General features: G+C 35.6%; 1 protein-coding gene across 2 annotated transcripts in view; it reads right to left on the bottom strand.

The window, feature by feature from the left end:
- Window positions 1-19,702, bottom strand: part of TEX11 (testis expressed 11) — a 203,776-nt gene that overhangs the window by 106,595 nt on the left and 77,479 nt on the right. For both annotated transcript variants that reach the window (XM_061409806.1, XM_061409807.1), the window contains exons 10-13: window positions 14,960-15,014; window positions 11,051-11,146; window positions 6,583-6,664; window positions 3,622-3,700 (exon numbers count right to left, since the gene is read on the bottom strand). In XM_061409806.1, coding sequence (XP_061265790.1) covers window positions 3,622-3,700; window positions 6,583-6,664; window positions 11,051-11,146; window positions 14,960-15,014 — 312 coding nt within the window. The remainder of the gene's footprint in view (window positions 1-3,621; window positions 3,701-6,582; window positions 6,665-11,050; window positions 11,147-14,959; window positions 15,015-19,702) is intronic.

Below are 19,702 nucleotides of genomic sequence, written 5' to 3'. Positions count from 1 at the left end.
ATGCTAGTAAAGTAATGCTCAAAATTCTCCAAGCCAGGCTTCAGCAATATGTGAACCGTGAAATTCCAGATGTTCAAGCTGGTTTTAGAAAAGGCAGAGAAACCAGAGATCAAATTGCCAACATCCACTGGATCATGGAAAAAGGAAGAGAGTTCCAGAAAAATATCTATTTCTGCTTTATTGACTATGCCAAAGCCTTTGACTGTGTGGATCACAATGAACTGTGGAAAAATCTTGAAAGAGATGGGAATACCAGGCCACCTGACCTGCCTCTTGAGAAACCTATATGCAGGTCAGGAAGCAACAGTTAGAACTGGATATGGAACAACAGGCTGGTTCCAAACAGGAAAAGGAGTATGTCAAGGCTGTATACTGTCACCCTGCTTATTTAACTTATATCCAGAGTACATCATGAGAAATGCTGAGCTGGAGGAAGCGTAAGCTGGAATCAAGATTGCCAGAAGTATCAATAACCTCAGATATGCAGATGACACCACCCTTATGGCAGAAAGTGAAGAGGAACTAAAAAGCCTCTTGATGAAAGTGAAAAAGGTGGGTGAAAAAGTTGGCTTAAAGCTCAACATTAAGAAAACTAAGATCATGGCATCTGGTCCCATCACTTCACGGCTAACGCTGAAACTCCAATACTTTGGCCACCTCATGCGAAGAGTTGACTCATTGGAAAAGACTCTGATGCTGGGAGGGATTGGGGGCAGGAGAAGGGGACAACAGAGGATGAGATGGCTGGATGGCATCACCGACTCGATGCACATGAGTTTGGGTGAACTCCAGGAGTTGGTGGACAGGAAGGCCTGGAGTGCTGCGATTGATGGGGTTGCAAAGAGTCGGACATGACTGAGCGACTGAACTGAACTTTACTGAATTCCTTTATTGGGTCTAATAGGTTTTAGTGAAGTCCTAAGAAGTTTCTGTTTAAGATCATATCATTTTAAATATGAATAATTTTGCTTCTTTTATTCTGATTTAGATGCCTTTTATTTCTTTTTCCCATCTAACTGCTCTAACTAGGACTTTCCAGTTCTACACTGAAGACAGGAATAAGAGTGGGCAACCTTGTCTTGTTCCTGATCTTAGAGGAAAGGTTTTCAATCTCTCACCATTGAATATGATGTTAACAGTGGGACTGTCATATGTTTTTATGTTAAGGTATGTTCCTTCTATACACAATTTGTTGAGCATTTTCTCATGAAAGGATGTTACATTCTGTCAAATACTTTTTTATCCTACATCCATTGAGAGCGTCATATCATTTTTATGTTTCATTCTATTAACGTATTTTATCACATTTATTGATATGCCTATGTTGAACCATCCTTGTATCCCAGGGGTAAATTCCAGATGGTCATGTCATTTAACCAGTTTAATATTCTATTGAATTGACTTGCTAATATTTTGTTGAGAATGTTTGCATCTATATCCATCAGGAATATTGTTCTTCAGCTTCTTTGTTTGTAGTGTCCACATCTGGTTTGGTATCAGGACTGCCTTTGTAAAATGAGTTTGTGAGTATTCCCTTCTCTTCAACTTTTTGGAAGGGTCTGAGAAGAACTGGTAATTATTCTTTAAATGTTTGGTAAAATTCACAAGTTAAACTATCTATTCCTGGGCTTTTCTGTGTCTGGAAGTTTTGATTATTGATTTAATCTTTTTGCTATTAGTTTGATCAGATTTTCGATTTCTTCTTCATTCAGTTTTGGTAGGTTGTACATTTCTAGGAATTTATCCTCTAGGATAGCCAATTTGTTGGCATATAATCCCTCAAAATAGCCTCTTATTCCCCTATGTATTATGTAGTACCAGTTGTATCCTCTTTCATTTCTGACTTTTCTTCTTTAATCTAGCAGTAAGTTTGTCAATTTAGCTTATCTTTTAAAAAACCACTCCTTACTTTTGTTGATTTTTTCTATTTTATTTCTGGCCTCTATTTCATTTATCTCTGCTCTGATCTTTGTTATTTCCTTCATTCTATCATCTTCTGAGTTTAGTTTATCCTTCTTTTTCTAGTTCCTTGAGATGTAAAGTTAAGTTGCTTATTTGCAACCTATTTTTCCAAGATATGCATTATTGGTATAAACTTCCCTCTGAGAAATGCTCTTGCAGCATCCTATATGTTTGGGGTATTGTGTTTGCATTTTCATTTTTTTGAGATTTTTTAAATTTCCCTTTTTTATTTCTTCTTTGACCCACTGGCTGAGGAGTGGTGTTAATTTCCACATATTTGCATATTTTTCTGCTTTCCTCTTACTGTTGATTCCTAGTTTCACACACTGTGGCTAGACAAGATATATGGTTTCAATCTTAAATTTGCTAAGATGTGTTTTGTGTACTTTCACATGGTTAATCCTAGAGAACATTCCATGTGCACTTGAGACGAATGTGGGTTCTGCTGCTGTTGAATGGAATGTTCTATAAATGTCTATTAGGTCTACTGACCTACTGTATGGCTGATGTCAAATATTTCCTTGTTGATTTTTGTGTGGATGATCTACTGCTACATGTGGGGTACTGAAGTCCCCAATTCTTATTTTTCATAGTCTCTTTCACTTTCATCTCTTTCTTCTCTTTCCTATATTAGAAGTCTCTGATAGCAAGATTCCTTATTTGTATAGTTTATGGCTTTAATGTGAACATGTTGAAAAATGATAGGTCTTGAAGATACTGTGGGGCTGGTAAATTAGTTATCAATATGGTTGAATAAAAGCAAGAGCAGCAAGAGTACACTAACTCAAAATGATACAATGCTAATGCCAAATATATAGGCAAGAATAATTTTATCTTTATAAATCATCCACTCATAAGCCCCTCTTTGGTAATACCAAAATAACTGTTACTATATTTATTTCATAATTTTGAACTACTCTTCCCCATTAGGCAGTGATCTTCTTGAGACTAGAGACTGCATATTATTTAATTTCTATATCTTCAGTGCCCAGCAATAAAATAACTGATACACTGTAGGAACTCAGATGTTAAACAATTAATTGCCACTAATTGTCAATTTAATTGCCACTAATTGCACATAAGGCGTGCTGAGTGCCAAAGAATTGATGCTTTGAACTGTGGTGTTGGAGAAGACTCTTGAGAGTCCCTTGGACTGCAAGGAGATCCAACCAGTCCATCCTAAAGGAGACCAGTCCTGGGTGTTCATTGGAAGCACTGATATTGAAGCTGAAACTCCAATATTTTGGCCACCTGATGCAAAGAGCTGACTCATTTGAAAAGACCCTGATGTTGGGAAAGATTGAAGGCAAGAGGAGAAGGGGACAACAGAGGATGAGACGGTCAGATGGCATCACCGACTCAATGGACATGAGTTTGGGTAAACTCCGGGAGATGGTGATGGACAGGGAGGCCTGGCGTGCTGTGGTTCATGGGGTCGCAAAGAGTCGGACACAACTGAGCGACTGAATTGAACTGAACTTATTGTTTAAATCAGTAAGCAAGCAGTTCCATCTTCTAATTTGATTAACACAATGCCAAATATTGTGCTTTGTGAATATGGGTATAGATAGATACAGATACAAACAGATATAATTCAACTTATGTTGAAACCTTAGAAAAATGTTAGTCTTTAAAAAAAGAAAATCAATTCTTCTATACCTTTCATGATCCATCAGCAGTTTAACAATATTCAGACAGAAGTTCATAGTCATGCCCAAATGTAGAATTTCCATAACATCTAACAAAAAGAAAAAATGAAATAATCACATCAGTTTCCTTTTTGAGGAAGCTTAGCTATTTTCAATAATTTTCCTTTGTTCAAAATCTACTTTCTAAATGTTTGCCATATATCATGTATTGCCTAACAATTTATCAAAGCCTTTTTATATGCCAGTAATATCCAATGCTGCAGAGAATGCAGTGAAACAGGCAAAGTAACCTTTTGAAAAGCAATTTGAGTACTATATGCTAAAAACCCAGTGATTAAGAGCTTGGGATATGAAGTCAGTCAGATAGATCCATATTCGAAATCACTTGCCACTTTTATGGCGATAGTCAATTTAGTTAATTTTTCTGACTTTAGTTTTGCCATCTGTAAAGTGGGGAACAAATCACCAATCTCTCAGGGTTGTTGAGAGATTTACGTGAGATAATACATGTAAATTACATAGCAAAAGAGCTAGCACTTAGTAAGCATTCAATAAACGACAGCTGCTCTTATGATTCTATTTCAGAAATTGTACTTCTGAAAAGTCACCTGAAATAAATGTGGGGAAATGTAACGAACAAAGATACTATTAATAAAAGCAACACAGATTATAATGACAATAAAAATGATGCATACTGAGTCTCCACTATACGACAGTGACAAATTACTATGCAACCATTAAAATTGTTAAATATAAAACTGTGTTTTCCATTTAAAAAATGAATATGCACCAATATGAATTATAAGATTGGTAAAACAAAATTGGAAAACAAAGGCTATCTATAAATTCTGTAAAAGAGCAAATTAAAATAGAAAAATACTGAAAATAAACCATCAAATTTCTAAAAGTGATTATGTTTAGATTATTTATTCAACAAATAGCTAACAAGCGTATTCTCTGTGCCAGGGAGCTGTGCTGGGAATCCAGCAATAGACAAAGCACACAAAAATCTCTGCTGCCACAGAGCTAATATTCCAGTGCATGGTGGACAATAAGTATTTTTAGTATATTCCAAAAACTTCTTCAATGGGTATGTACTACTTTTTCATAATAAAAAACATTAAATATTTTTAAAATGTCTACTTTCTCTACTATAAAAAATACCAGTGAAGTTCCAATGACAGTAGTTAAGGTTGATGATTCTTAAAAGTACTTTCATTAGCAAGGAAATGAACATATAAAAATGTGAGTTTCATATATACCAAAACTTTTAATATAACAAAATGAAAGATAATTGTATTATTTTAAACTATACAAAACTTAAACTCATGGAAGTTTCCTAGTTTATAATCTGATGTTGCAATTTCATTACTCTATCATGAGTATCTAGACCAAGTTAAGTAAAAACAATCTGGAAATAAAGAATAATTTCATTTTAAATTGTTTCTTTTCTACATTTTGATTTTAAAAAATTTAATAGGAATTAACTTCAAACTAGGTAACTCCAATAATCTCTCTGATCTTCCCACACTATATTAGTTTGAGTAAGACTATTCCTCTACTTGCTTAGTTGGTTTGTTTGTTCCCATACTGCAAAAAAAGAATGAAGTTGTCTTTCTGGCTCCAAAAAGATTTCAGCCTGTGCATATCTGAGCTGATACTATTACCTAGAGATGCAGAATCCTCTATGTATTTTAGATCCTGTGATCTCCTGATGATTGGCTAATATTCTAGAAATCACAGAAAGTTTCAGTAGTACTAAATAGGCACTAAACTTACAGCAACTTCCAAATCTGATTACTGTCCTACTTATTATAAATTGCTATTATTTATTGGATAATCAGTTATACTAACATGTAATTTTATATACCAAAAATAATACAGTTCTATGATTATATTTTATACAGTACAAAATAAAGCATGTACACATCAAAAATTTTAAATTAGTTTTATGACTAAACATAATTGAAATACTGTTAGGTCAGTGTGCACAGAGAGATATTTTTCCTCACTTAATTCCTCTATATAGTAGTAATAACAGTTAATAGTAGTAATCATAATAACTAAATGATAGGTAATATTTATTGCACACTAACTATGTACCAAGCATGGAACTAAATGCTTTACATACTTTTTTCATAGAATTCTCAAAACAACACAATGAGATAGACATTAATATTATGTATTTTTTAAAGCTGAAGAAACTGAAGCACAGAAAATTTAAGTGACTTGCCAAATGACTCAGAGCTCCATAACAGTTTATGCTGACATATGCACACTCTAGTTCCTTGAGAATTTTGAAAAACAAATAGCAATGTTTATACAAGTATTTGGGCTTCCTTGATAGCTCAGTTGGGTAAAGAATCCACCACAATGCAGGACACCCCAGTTCGATTCCTGGGTCAAGAAGATCTACTGGAGAAGGGATAGGCTACCCACTCCAGTTTTCTTGGGCTTCCGTTGTGGCTCAGTTGGTAAAGAATCCGCCTGCAATGCGGGAGACCTGGGATCAATCCCTGGGTTGGGAAGATCCCCTGGAGAAGGGGAAGGCTACCCACTCCAGTATTCTGGCCTACAGAATCCCATGGACTACAGTCCGTGGGGTTGCAAATAGTCGGACACAACTGAGCGACTTTCACATTCACTTCACAGACAAGTAATTATAAAAGGCACAGCATTGCAAAGGCTTTTTCTATCAATAGGTATCTTTTTTCATGATGGGCAGGTTGGGCAGCTGCAATTTTCTGCTAGACAAAAGGAAAATTGATAGCTTTTACTATGCTCTTTTTTTTATTACTTGCTAAATTTGCTACTGTGTTCTCTTCCTTCTCCTTTGCTTCCTGACAATTTTATGTACTCAGTTTCTTTCTCAGTCACCATCAAATTATACCTATGCTAATACATAATATCTTACAGTCAACAAATTGGTATTAATATTTCTGTACTTTTCACACACAGAGATGTTACTTACTTTGAAAAAGTTCTTCATTACCTATTTCACCCTTCAAGAGGATTTTCACCTTTAAGAAAAGCCCAACTGGATCTAAATGTTCCTATTTTAAACAAAGAAATCACAATGATATTAACCGTAGAATGTAAAAGACAATTTTCAAGTAATTGCCTATTTCACTAAACCACACCAAGATGACTCATGATCAAAGGAAATCAAAATTATAAAAGATAAAATCATAATATCCAGTCTATCCATGAGGCTATTTTCTGATATTTTATTCAATCTAAATTGAACAGTACATGGAAAAGAACATGTAAACACGTCTATTGAGTGGCAAGCATTTAATGGCAAGGTCAATATTTAAACTGTGAGAATATAAGACCATATTCTTATCTTGGTAAGCAAAACCCTACACATCAATTAGATCTGCTTTCTTTTGAAATCTTAATAACAACTAAAGTCCTTTGCAAATAATGGTTGAATGAAATAAACATACTATAATATGCCTGTCACATTTACTATTAATAACAATATACTCAGAATGGTTTTTCCAAGTCCTTGCTACTTGGACTTGGTTCTACTTCTGCCTGACAGTGTACATTTTGAAACAGCTGTCTACAATTAAAAGTGCAGTCTAGGCTCACAGAACAGAATTTTTCTTTCTACAACATTAATCAACCTCTACATGGACACTATATTCATTAGTTCCATGCTCTGTAAATTCATACGTGAGATGCCTGAGGAATGGAAAGTTAGGGAAAGCAACCACAGGTATTATAACCAATTGCAAATAATGATGGTATCAATACAAGAATAAACTAAGAATGCATTAGTTTCTTACATTACCATCTTTCCTAATGGGCATATTCAAATATGTCTTGAGCTCAAAACATGTTTTATACACTAGCAATGAACAATCCAAAAGTGAAGGTAAGAAAATAATTCCATTTATAATAGCAACAAAAAAGAATAAAATACATAGGAATGAATTTTAAAAATAAGGGCAAGACTTCTACACTGAAACTTATAAAACACTATTGAAAGAAATTGAAGAAGACCTAAATAAATGAAAACACATCTCATATTCCTGGATTGGAAAACTTATAACTGTTTAGATAGAAGTAATTTCCCAGTTGATATAGATTCAATGCAATCAAATTCCCAGCTGGCATCTTTGTAGAAATTGATAGGCTGATCAATTTGGGAACCAATTCCCAAATTCATATGAAAGTGCAAGGAATGTCAAAACAACCTGGAAACAGAACAAAGCAGGATGACTCATACTTGCAATTCCAAAGAGGTATACCACTTTACACTGACATCAGTTGTGGATAAGAATTTCCAGTGTTCCATATCCTTGTTAACACTTGGAATTACTGGACTTCTAAGTTTTTGCCCATGTAGTGGGTATTATACCCACTTTAAGGTGTTCCTCTTATCTTCCTAGCACCTTACTGTGAGGCTTTCAGCTTCTATAAAACTAAATACTCCTTTTCCTACACTCTCTTTAAGCAATCTTACACATTTTCCAGACTTCAAATATAGTTGCTTAAGTTAAAAAAAAATCTGCTGAAGCAAAAGGTAAAACAGAAAAGGAAAGACATACCTATCTGAATGTAGAGTTCCAAAAAATAGCAAGGAGAGATAAGAAAGCCTTCCTCAGAGATCAATGCAAAGAAATAGAGGAAAACAATAGAATGAGAAAGACTAGAGATCTCTTCAAGAAAATCAGAGATACCAAGGGAACATTTCATGCAAAGATGGGCAAAGATGGGCACAATAAAGCACAGAAACGGTATGGACCTAACAGAAGCAGAAGATAGTAAGAAAAGGTGGCAAGAATACACAGAAGAACTATACAAAAAAGATCTTAATGATCCAGATAACCACGATGGTGTGATCACTCACCTAGAGCCAGACATCCTGGAGTGTGAGGTCAGGTGGGCCTTAGGAAGCATCACTACGAACAAAGCTAGAGGTGATGGAACTCCAGTTAAGCCACTTCAATTCCTAAAAGATGATGCTGTAAACTGCAGCACCCAATATGCCAGCAAATTTGGAATACTCAACAGTGGCCACAGGACTGGAAAAGGTCAGGTTTCATTCTAAACTCAAAGAAAGGCAATGACAAAGAATGCTCAAACTACCGCACAATTGCACTCATCTCACACGCTAGCAAAGTAATGCTCAAAATTCTCCAACAGTACATGAACCAAGAACTTCCAGATGTTCAAGTGGGTTTTAGGAAAGGCAGAGGAACCAGAGATCAAATTGCCAACATCCGTTGGATCATCGAAAAAGCAAGAGAATTTCAGAAAAATATCTACTTCTGCTTTGTTGACTACACCAAAGCCTTTGACTGTGTGGATCATGACAAATTTTGGAAAATTCTTAAAGAGGTGGGAATACCAAACCACCTTACCTACCTCGTGAAAAATCTGCATGCAGCTCAAGAAGAAACAGTTAGAACTGGACATGGAACAACAAACTGGTTCCAAATTGGAAAAGAAGTACATCAAGACTGTATACTATCACCCTGTTTATTTAACTTATATGCAGATTACATCACGAGAAAGGCTGGGCTGGATGAAGCACAAGCTAGAATCAAGATTGTGGCAGACATATCCATAATCTCAGATATGCAGATGACACCACCCTTAAGGCAGAAAGTGAAGAGGAAATAAAGAGCCTCTTGATGAAAGTGAAAGAAGAGAGTGAAAAAGTTGGCTTAAAACCCAACATTCAAGAAATGAAGACTGTGGCATCCTGTCCCATTACTTCATGGCAATAGAGGGGAAATAATGGAAACAGTGACAGACTTCATTTTCTTGGGCTCCAGCCACGAACTTAAAAGACGCATGCTCCTTGGAAGAAAAGCTATGACCAACCTAGACAGCATATTGAAATCAGAGACATTACCTTGTCAACAAAAGTCCATCTACTCAAAGCGATGGTTTTTCCATTAGTCATGTATGGATGTGAGAGTTGGACCATAAAGAAAGCTGAGCGCCAAAGAATTGATGCCTTTGAACTGTGGTGTTGGAGAAGACTCTTGAGAGTCCCTTGGATTGCAAGGAGACCCAACCAGTCCACCCTCAAGGAAATCAGTCCTGAATATTCATTGGAAGGACTGATGCTGAAGCTGAAACTCTAATACTTTGGCCACCTGATGTGAAGAACTGACTCATTTGAAAAGACCCTGATGCTGGGAAAGATTGAAGGCAGGAGGAGATGGGGACAACAGAAGATGAGATGGTTGGATGGCATCACCAACTCAATGGACATGAGTTTGAACAAGCTCCTGGAGTTGGTGATGGACAGGGAAGCCTAGTGTGCTGCAGTCCATGGGGAAGCAAAGAGTCGGACTCGACTGAGCAACTAAACTGAACTGAATAATATAGAGAAATAGAATGCACAATAACAGGTGATGGACAATAACAGGTGATGCTAGGTATATAGGCAAGTATTCTTCACACTATTATTCTTTCAGTCTTTCTCTAGGTTTGAAATTGTTTACAAATAAAACTCTGTTATACATATACTGCCACTGAAATCCTAACACACCTAGTTTATTGATATCCATGATCAATAATTAGCCTATTAAATGTATTATGTCAGGACTAAGGCAGATGAACAATTATTGTTATAAAAACTGTAACTTCTACATCTAGTGAACAAAAACACATGCTGAAAAGAAGCCATGTAGCCAGTACGCAACCACCTGAATTGTCTTGGATTCTGTTTTTTATTTAGACTTCCATCTCAGCAAATGCAAAACAAAACAGGATGCAACTTTTGAAAATGTTCGTGTATATTAATGTTTTTAAATTTAAAATTTTAATATAAAAGAAGCTTTTCAGCATTAAATAACCCCATCCATGTGACATAAATTTCAAGAAAATATAGTTCAAATAAATGGTCTCTCAATTTAATATCGTGATTAAACTATCCCTTTCATGCATCCCATTTTGTTGAAAAAAAAAAAACAACCTTTAAAAATATATTAGTATATTTAATTGCCTTACAGAATAAGACACATTGATCCTAACTGAATCTCTTTTATTTAAATAGTTATCAGTCTATCAGTGTTCCTTGTTCGGGAGTATAAAGTATGTACACGTGTATATATGTGTGTATGTGTGTGTGCGTGTTTGTATGTATGAGTATGAGCTAATGTGAAACACTGATGTTGTTTTTTAAACTAAATCCCATTATCTATTTTCTCATCATTTATTTTTTATCCTAAAGTTTACTCACAGTAGACAACACTTTCTGTTCTGTACAAAAGAAAATTTTTTCAAAAATATCTGTTGTCATAGAAGTATATTTTATTCTTCCTTTCTGCACTGCAGAAGAAACTGTCACAATATGTTATTTAAAAAAAAAAAAGGAATACTGGAGCAAATGTCTAAACTGGATTTCAAAATGCGAATCAATGCTTTCAGAATTGCATTAAGATAATATTCAAAGTAAAAACTTCTTATACCTTGTTTGCTAGGTTTATAATGTTGAGAGCCTTATCACGATGTTCACTGCTGTCCCAATCCAAATAAGCTGTGGCTAGTAACCGCAGAACTTTAGCCTATAATTGAAAACAGAAAACACACACACACATAGTTGAGGGTTAAACTGCAATACAATAGCTGACTATGACTTACACAGTGATAGGCATTTCTCAAACCTCAGTCATAATTATGAAATATCATTTCCTTAAGCAACAACATAGTCTTAGGATGTATCTCATCATCACGTTACCCACACCAAACACCGTCTGAGAATTTTATAGTAATAGTTTATTTAAATTTAATATAATTCTGTTAATATAATTATTTTCTTAACAGTTTTCTAGTGCTAAAGTACTTTTTCATTCCCACTTTAAAAATAAGGAAGTTAAAGCACAGCAATATTTAATGTAATCATCTTATCACCTACTGTTTTGGTAGCATTATATTAGGCATCCATCAAAAGCAATAAATAGAAAGACATAATTCTTCTCTCAAAGTCTTTATAGCCTAGTTGAGATTAACCAACTGCAGCACTGTTTCAGTAGGAACAGATACTCTTTCCTGTAGAGAAGATTTCTCCCAACTCAGCCAAGTTTTAAAATTAATAAAGTATTTCTTAATTAAGTCAGTTTCTCCAGGCAGGTCTACATTGATAAGGAGAGTAAGTCTAGTCAGCACACATTTGTTTAACTACAGATTCACATTTTGAAAGAAGAAGGCCTATTTCCATGAATATTCTACCTTCAAGTATAGTGAGGAAAGTAGGACCAGACAAAGGTGGTCTTCTAACTTAAAAAAAAAAATGTTAAGCACATTATGGCTCTGTGAATCTTTGAGAAAGGACATTTAGGGTGTCACATCTGTGAGTTTTTTAATTCAAGAATTAAGATGGATATAATGTACTTAATATCATTATTATTATCATGGAACAACTTTCAACTTATAAACTCCTCCAGAGGACTTTGATGGAGTAATTATGGCATCTCTGAAAAAGACTGCAGTTATTCTGTAACAGTAAAAGGGTCAAATAATCAGAAAGGTAACACAAAATGGATGAATCTCAAAACTATTATGTTAAGCAAAAGAAGCCAGAAATAAAACAGTACATACTGTATGATTCATTTATACAAAGTTCAAGAAAAGCCAAAAATAATCTACAGCAATAAAAATCAGAATACTGGTTTTATCAGGAGGGTAGGAATAGCTGTTAACTCGAAAGGGGCCAAGGTAACTTTTAAGGGTGATGGAAATGTCTGTATCTTGATCTGTGTGGTTGTTATAAGACTATATAGATAAACTGAAATTCATCATGCTGTATACTCTTAACATTTGTACAGTTCAGTTCAGTCGCTCAGTCGTGTCCAACTCTTTGTGACCCCATGAATTGCAGCATGCCAGGCCTCCCTGTCCATCACCAACTCCCAGAGTTCACCCAAACCCATGTCCATTGAGTCGGTGATGCCATCCAGCCATCTCATCCTGTCTTCCCCTTCTCCTCCTGCCCTCAATCTTTCCCAACATCAGGGTCTTCTCAAATGAGTCAGCTCTTCGCATCAGGTGGCCAAAGTATTGGAGTTTCAGCTACAACATCAGTCCTTCCAATGAACACCCAGGACTGATCTCCTTAGAGTCTTCTCCAACATCAAAGTTCAAAAGCATCAATTCTTCGGCGCTCAGTTTTCTTTATAGTCCAACTCTGACATCCATACATGACCACTGGAAAAACCATAGCCTTGACTAGACGGTAGACGGACCCTTGTTGACAAAGTAATGTCTCCGCTTTTAAATATGCTGTCTAGGTTGGTCATAACTTTATTATATATATATAAGTTATACCCCAATAAAGTATTGCTAGCATGAAAGAAAAACTATTTCATAATCTTACTTCTCCATACCTCACAATATGAATATTAGGTATCAATCACACTTAATTCCTATCTTCCATCTTCATTTCCTCCTTCAGATGTCTTCTCAACTAGATCATGCCTCGAATTCCCTTTTCCCTCCCTTTTAACTATACGAACTCCATCTGCTTTTCAGGTCTATCTCCTACCAGAAGGTTTCCTTTTTTTTATTCTTTTGTTTATTTGTTATGCTGGGTCTTCAGTGCTGCACGGGCTTTTCTTTGATTGCGTCAGGCAGCAGCTACTTTCTGGTTATGGTATGCAGGCTTCTCATTGTGGTGGCTTCTCTTGCTGTGAAGCACAAGCTTTAGGATGCAAGGGTTTCAGTAGCTGTGGCTCGAGGGCTCAGTAGTTGCAATTCCCGGGCTCTAGTGCACAGGCTCAATAGTTGTGGTGCACAGGCTTAGTTGCTCCTTAGCATGTGGGATCTTCCTGGACTAGGGATAGAACCCATTTCTCCTGCACTGGCAGGTAGATTCTTTACCACTGAGCCACCAGGGGTCATCAGAAGACTTCTTCAAATATTCTAGTCAATACTAATATTCCCCTATTTTGTATACCCTTCTGCATACTTTAGCTTAGTACCACACAGTCTGTGACTTATTTTTCTCAAATTGTTTCACTTGTACTCTTTTTAATCTTCTTTTGACATTTAATTGAAGTAAAAAATCCATACAGAAAAAATTCAAAAATCTCAATGGTACAACTCAGAATTTTCTCAAAGTGAACAAACATATATTAACAACACAGAAATCAAGAAACAGAACATTAGTCTCATCTCATACCTCTTTTCAGACACTATTCAAAACAAGGGTAACCAATTATCTGACTTTTAACACCATGTATTAGCTCTACCTACTTTTGGCATTCATATTTATGTAAATATACAGTATATACTACCTTGTATTTTGCTCTGTTCAACATTATATGTGAGGACATCCACATAGTTACAATTATTGTAATCTATTCTCATTGCTGTATAAAATTCTAATATATGACACTATCATAATATAATCTTATTATTTTTAATTGTGGCAAAATACACATAACAAAAAATTGATCATTTTAACCATTTTTAAGTGCATGGTTCAGTAATATTAAGTATATTCACACTGTTGTTCAACCATCACCATCATACATCTCCAGAACTCTTTTAATCTCACAAAATTTAAACTCTATACTCATTAAACAATAGTTCACCATGTTCTCCTCTCTCCAAACCTCTGCAACTACCATTTTATTTTGTCTCTATGAATTTGACAAACCAAGATACCTCATTGAAATCGAATCATACAGTATGTCTTTTTGTGAATGGCTTACTTCACTTAGCATAATGTCCTCAAGGTTCATTTATGTTGTAGCATGTATCAGAAATTCTTTCCTTTTCATGGCTGAATAATATTCCATTGTATTCACTTATACTAGTTTCATCTTTTAAACATAAGCTTCTTAAGGATAGAGGCCATGTTTTATGTTTCTCTTTTATTCTCTATCTACCACAATGCTAGATGTATATAAGTATTGAGTTACATTTCGATTGATATATTGTAATAATGGTAAGAAGCAGAAATGGATATTCAAAAAAATTCCATTCTGTTATGGCATTTATTAAATTAGCTTTATATCAGATCTATTACATAATCACATTTTATTTGATTAAACAGTAAAATTAAACTTCCATACCAGGCGTGTACTATCTGAGTGGTTATAGGAAACCTAAAATTTGTGAGCATTTAAATAAAAGCTAAAACGTATATATCCAAACATTGTCCTAAGCACTTTACATGTATTAACTCATGAGTATAAGAATCTACGTGGATGGTAGATTCTATAAGTTTATCAACTTTATAAAAACTAACACTGAGATATTAAGTGATGTGCCCAATGAACACTCACAAATAGAGGGATAGATTACTATAAATTTATTAAAATAACATAAACTGTATTTCTTCCACCTATTTCTGCAATATTTAACATGATTCTTACCAGCATTTCTGGCTCAACAGAATTCCCATCCGTCTTCCCAATATCAAAGCTTTGGCTGTAATTTAAAAAGGAAAAAAGAACATATATATACACATTTATTTCAAATAATACTTTTTTTCAACATTACGTATTACCAAGAAGACATGTGATAATTATACTTAATTGCAACTTTTTTATTTTGTACTACAACAGATTATTAGCCTATTAATAAATAAAAATCAATTGTATAAAGCAATATTTTCTAACTTTAGAAAACCACAATTTCCTGAGGATGTATATTCAATAAATCAACACCATAATTACAGTATTGCTCTCCTCCATTTGGCTATATATACTATATAAAACTGTTTTACATATGTGTACAAGCCCTTGCTTTATGAGCACATTTTAAACTGTAAGAAATATATTTTTATAATAAAACAAATACATGAGTTTTCATGAAAACAAATGTTTCAGCAATACTTATTACGCTTCACAACACCCTTGTGATGCACAATATTAGTTCCATTTTGCAGCTGAATGAATCAGTTTAGCAGTTAAGTGATTTCTAATATTTCCTAGATTAATACTGAAAATGAGACCAAGGGGTTGGGGAGAAAAGAAATTTGACTTTCAGTTATCTGCTTTAATTACCATATTATCTATCGGACATTCTGATAACCACAAATAATGTATGAATATGAGCCTCAGGTTTTCAAAACACCTAAAAGCAAAACAAAGATCACTCACCATAAAACTGGTATTCCAAGGATGGAAGTCAATAAAATTTTGGTGAACTGTACTAAATTGAAGCCATTGTTTTGAAGAATTTCTTTTTAAAAACTCTAAGACCCAGAGCTACCAAACTGAGTTTTCAGCTTGCTAACGAAGGTATAAAGCTGGCCTATATTATAATAGCCTCATTGAAAGCCCTGTTTCATAGAGGTCTCTGTTGGTACATTAAACCTTCTACTCCAGATTTTAAAATCATCAATGAAAACAGAACTTCTGCAACCGTGGTATTAAGAAGTTCTTGGACTCTCTCTCCCCAGTGAAACAACCATCTGCCTGGATAAATCATTAAAACAACCATTTAAGGTCTCTGGAAAGTGTCCTAAGGGCATACAGCAATCGAAAAATATTTATTAAACAAAAACCAACAGAATTTCAGTAAAAACAGTGAGTCTCTGGCATTTGAGCCATGACCTGCTCCTATCCACACCACCTCCATGTGATGGAAGCTACTCCAGATGAGTGCTGTCAAGAAAGGAATTAGGCAGTGGGGTGGGGAGATGAGTGAACTATGTGACAGAAATCAAGAGGCACAAGCTTCCAGTTTTAAATTAAATAAGTCATGGAGACATAATGTACAGTATAGGGAATACAGGCAACTAAACTTGTGGTGATCATTTTGTAAGGTACAAAAATATCAAGTCACTATGTTGTACACCTCAAACTGATATAATGTTGAAAGTCAATTATACTCCAATTTAAAACAAAAAGTAAGTGGGAATTCTCTCTTCCTCCAAGTCCTAGACTCAGGCTGCTAGCCTCTCTTATCTTCCCCAGATCTGTGATGCAGAAGTACTATCATGGGCAGGCACAATGAAAGGACTGGGTCTTCCTTTTCCGAACTCAGTTCTCACTCGTAGGCTAAGGGCTCTACCCCTGGTGTTAACAGCTGATCACCTTCACCGAGGCTGGCTCTTGGCGCAGAAGCTCCAGGAATGGAGGGCATACTAAGAAGATTAGGGGCTACCATCTCCACAACGTCTACTGCAGGAGGAGCTACCACACTCCTGCCACCAACTACAGCACTGTGGCACAGTTTCTGCCCAAGGAAAGAAGAAGGCAATAAAGAGGAAGAGCTCAGCATTTCTGCCTAAGGGAAATGACTTGAAAACCAAGCAAGGAGAGATTCCTGCCTAAGAGTATAGTCAAAAACAATGGAGATCTTAGCTATTCTTGATTAAGGAGGAGGATATGCATGTGGCGGGGAAGGGGGTATGTGGGAAATCTCTGTACCTTCCTCTCAATGTTGCTATAAACTTAAAACTGTCCTAAAAAAATTCTGTCTTAAAAAAATGAAATCACATTCATTTCTGGGGGGTGAGGGGTGGCGAGTAGTGTTGGAGATTGTGCACATGCCCAAGATTACTCACTCAGGCATGACCAGAGAGAAAGCATATTGGCTACTAGCGCCTGGCTGAATACAGGGCAAAATAATGAATTCACTGAACTGTGAAGACAGTCTTTAAGCCAAACACATAATCAAAAGGAAAGGGTGAAAATCAAACTGGCTAAGTGGGCTTAAAACAACCTTTGACCAACATGAGGTTTATGTTTCCAGATGCAGGGGTGAACCCCAGAGAGCTATGAAAAGACAAAAACAGGAGAAAAACCTCTCAGCAGGGACATTAGAGGTCATATACGGTAAGAAAAACAGACCTCACAGAATTAGTCCAGTCAGGTGAACTAACAAATAGATGACCAAACAAACAATAAAAGAAAAGTAACTACCAGAAAAGAGGGGGATAGGTATTCAAACTTGCCACAATATATTATCCAAAATGTCTAGTTTTCAACAAAATATTATATGACATACAATAGAACAGTGACTCATACAGAGGAATAGGAGAAAGCAATACAAACTGCCTTTGAGAAGTCCTAAATATTATACTTATTAGAAAAATACTTCAAAGAAGCTATTGGAGATATGCTCAAAAAGCTTTAGGAAACCATGTTTAAATAATTAAAGGAAGGTATGGTAACAGTGATTCATCATTTAAGAATACATTGATTAAATGATCAAAATAATTTTAAAAAGTACAAATTCTCAAGCTGAAAAGTACAATAATTGAAATGAAAAATTCACTAGAAGAGGCTCAAAGTAGATCTGAGCAGGCAAAAAGAGAATAAACAAACGTGAAGATAGATTGATAGTGATTATAGAAATCTAAATAAAACATAGATGAGAAAAAAAAGAACAATGCCTCAGAGAAATGTGGGACATCATTCAGTTCAGTTCAGTTGCTCAGTTGTGTCCGACTCTTTGCGACCCCATGAATCACAGCACGCCAGGCCTCCCTGTCCATCAGCAACTCCCGGAGTTCACTCAGACTCACATCCATTGAGTCCGTGATGCCATCCAGCCATCTCATCCTCTGTCATCCCCTTCTCCTCCTGCCCACAATCCCTCCCAGGATCAGTCTTTTCCAATAAGCACACCAACATAAGCACAATCAGAGTAACAAAATGAGGGAGGCAAGATAAAGGGATAGGAAACATATTCAAAGAAACAATGGCTGAAAATGTCCCAAATTTGATGGAAAAAAAAAAATCTACTTGGTAAAGCATCTGACTTGGAGAAGGAAATGGCAACCCACTCCAGTGTTCTTGTCTGGAGAATCACAGGGACGGGTGGGCTGCCGTCTCTGTGGTCGCACAGAGTTGGACACGACTGAAGCGACTTAGCAGCAAAGCATCTGACTGCAATGCATAACACCCCCGCTCAATCCATAGGTCAGGAAGATCTGCTGGAGAAGGGATAGGCTACCCACTCCAGTATTCTTGGGCTTCCCTTGTGGTTCAGTTGGTAAAGAATCCGTCTGCAATGTGGGAGACTCGGGTTCAATCCCTGGGTTGGGAAGATCCCCTGGAGAAGGGAAAGGCTACCCACTCCAGTATTCTGGCCTGGAGAATTCCATGTACTGTATAGTCCATGGAGTCACAAACAGTCGGTCACGACTGAGTGACTTTCACTTTCACTGTTTTTCACACATTAAGAAGCTTAATAGGCTCCACATAGGATAACACAAAGAAATCCATACTCAGACACATTATGGTCAAATTATCCAAAGAGAAAATACTGAAAACAATAAGAGAAAAATGTTTCATCATGTAAAAGGGAATGATACATGTAAAAAGTCAGATTAACAGCTGACTCTTCATCACAAACGATGGGGGCAATGGCAGGGATGACTAATTAAAAAATTATCAACTAAGAACCCTATATTATATATCTAGCTCTTCTGGTAGACCCCAAGGACACCACAGAATATAGCTTCTTAATTATTGAACTAGATGATCTGTAAGAGTTCTCACAGTGATAAAGTGTTATGTGTAATAAATTATCTTATTAAAATTGCTACTATATAATTTGTTGTATTTCCACAAGATGGCGCTAATATATTTCCATTTTCCATCAAAACATGTCTTCTATATGATCATTTCTATAGTTAATAATTTAATCATAGTCTATTATTACATACCCTTAACTTTTCAAAGTACTGTTGTATTATTTATGCTATCTTTATTGCAAGTCATCTACACAAATAATGCTGAACTAATATTTCAGATGGGTAAATCAAAGCACATAGCAGTTACATAAGTGATCCAAGGTCACACATTTCATTAGTAATAGATTTTCTAATGTTAGTTCTATGATCTTTCCCTAGATTGCACTGCCTGATTACAGATAATGGTGTCAAATTCTCAAGGTCTCAGGCTGAGAACAGAAGCAAAATTAAAGCAACGAATATTAAATAGCATTAAAACTGATACAAACTTCCCTTGGGCTCATATACTGAACCATTAATATTTCTGAACACAAGTACATTTATGCATATTTCCTTTGCTGTTTCCCTTACTTCTTATTAGACGACCTTGGCATTATATACTCCTATACAACCATACTAAAAGCTCAATATTGATAAATTAACACTGTCCTTATTGTAAACATAATAACTATATTTTAAAATGATC

The sequence above is a fragment of the Bos javanicus genome, chromosome X (assembly GCF_032452875.1).
Source record: "Bos javanicus breed banteng chromosome X, ARS-OSU_banteng_1.0, whole genome shotgun sequence".
Classification (NCBI taxonomy): domain Eukaryota; kingdom Metazoa; phylum Chordata; class Mammalia; order Artiodactyla; family Bovidae; genus Bos; species Bos javanicus.
This window is presented reverse-complemented; position numbering and strand designations above follow the sequence as displayed.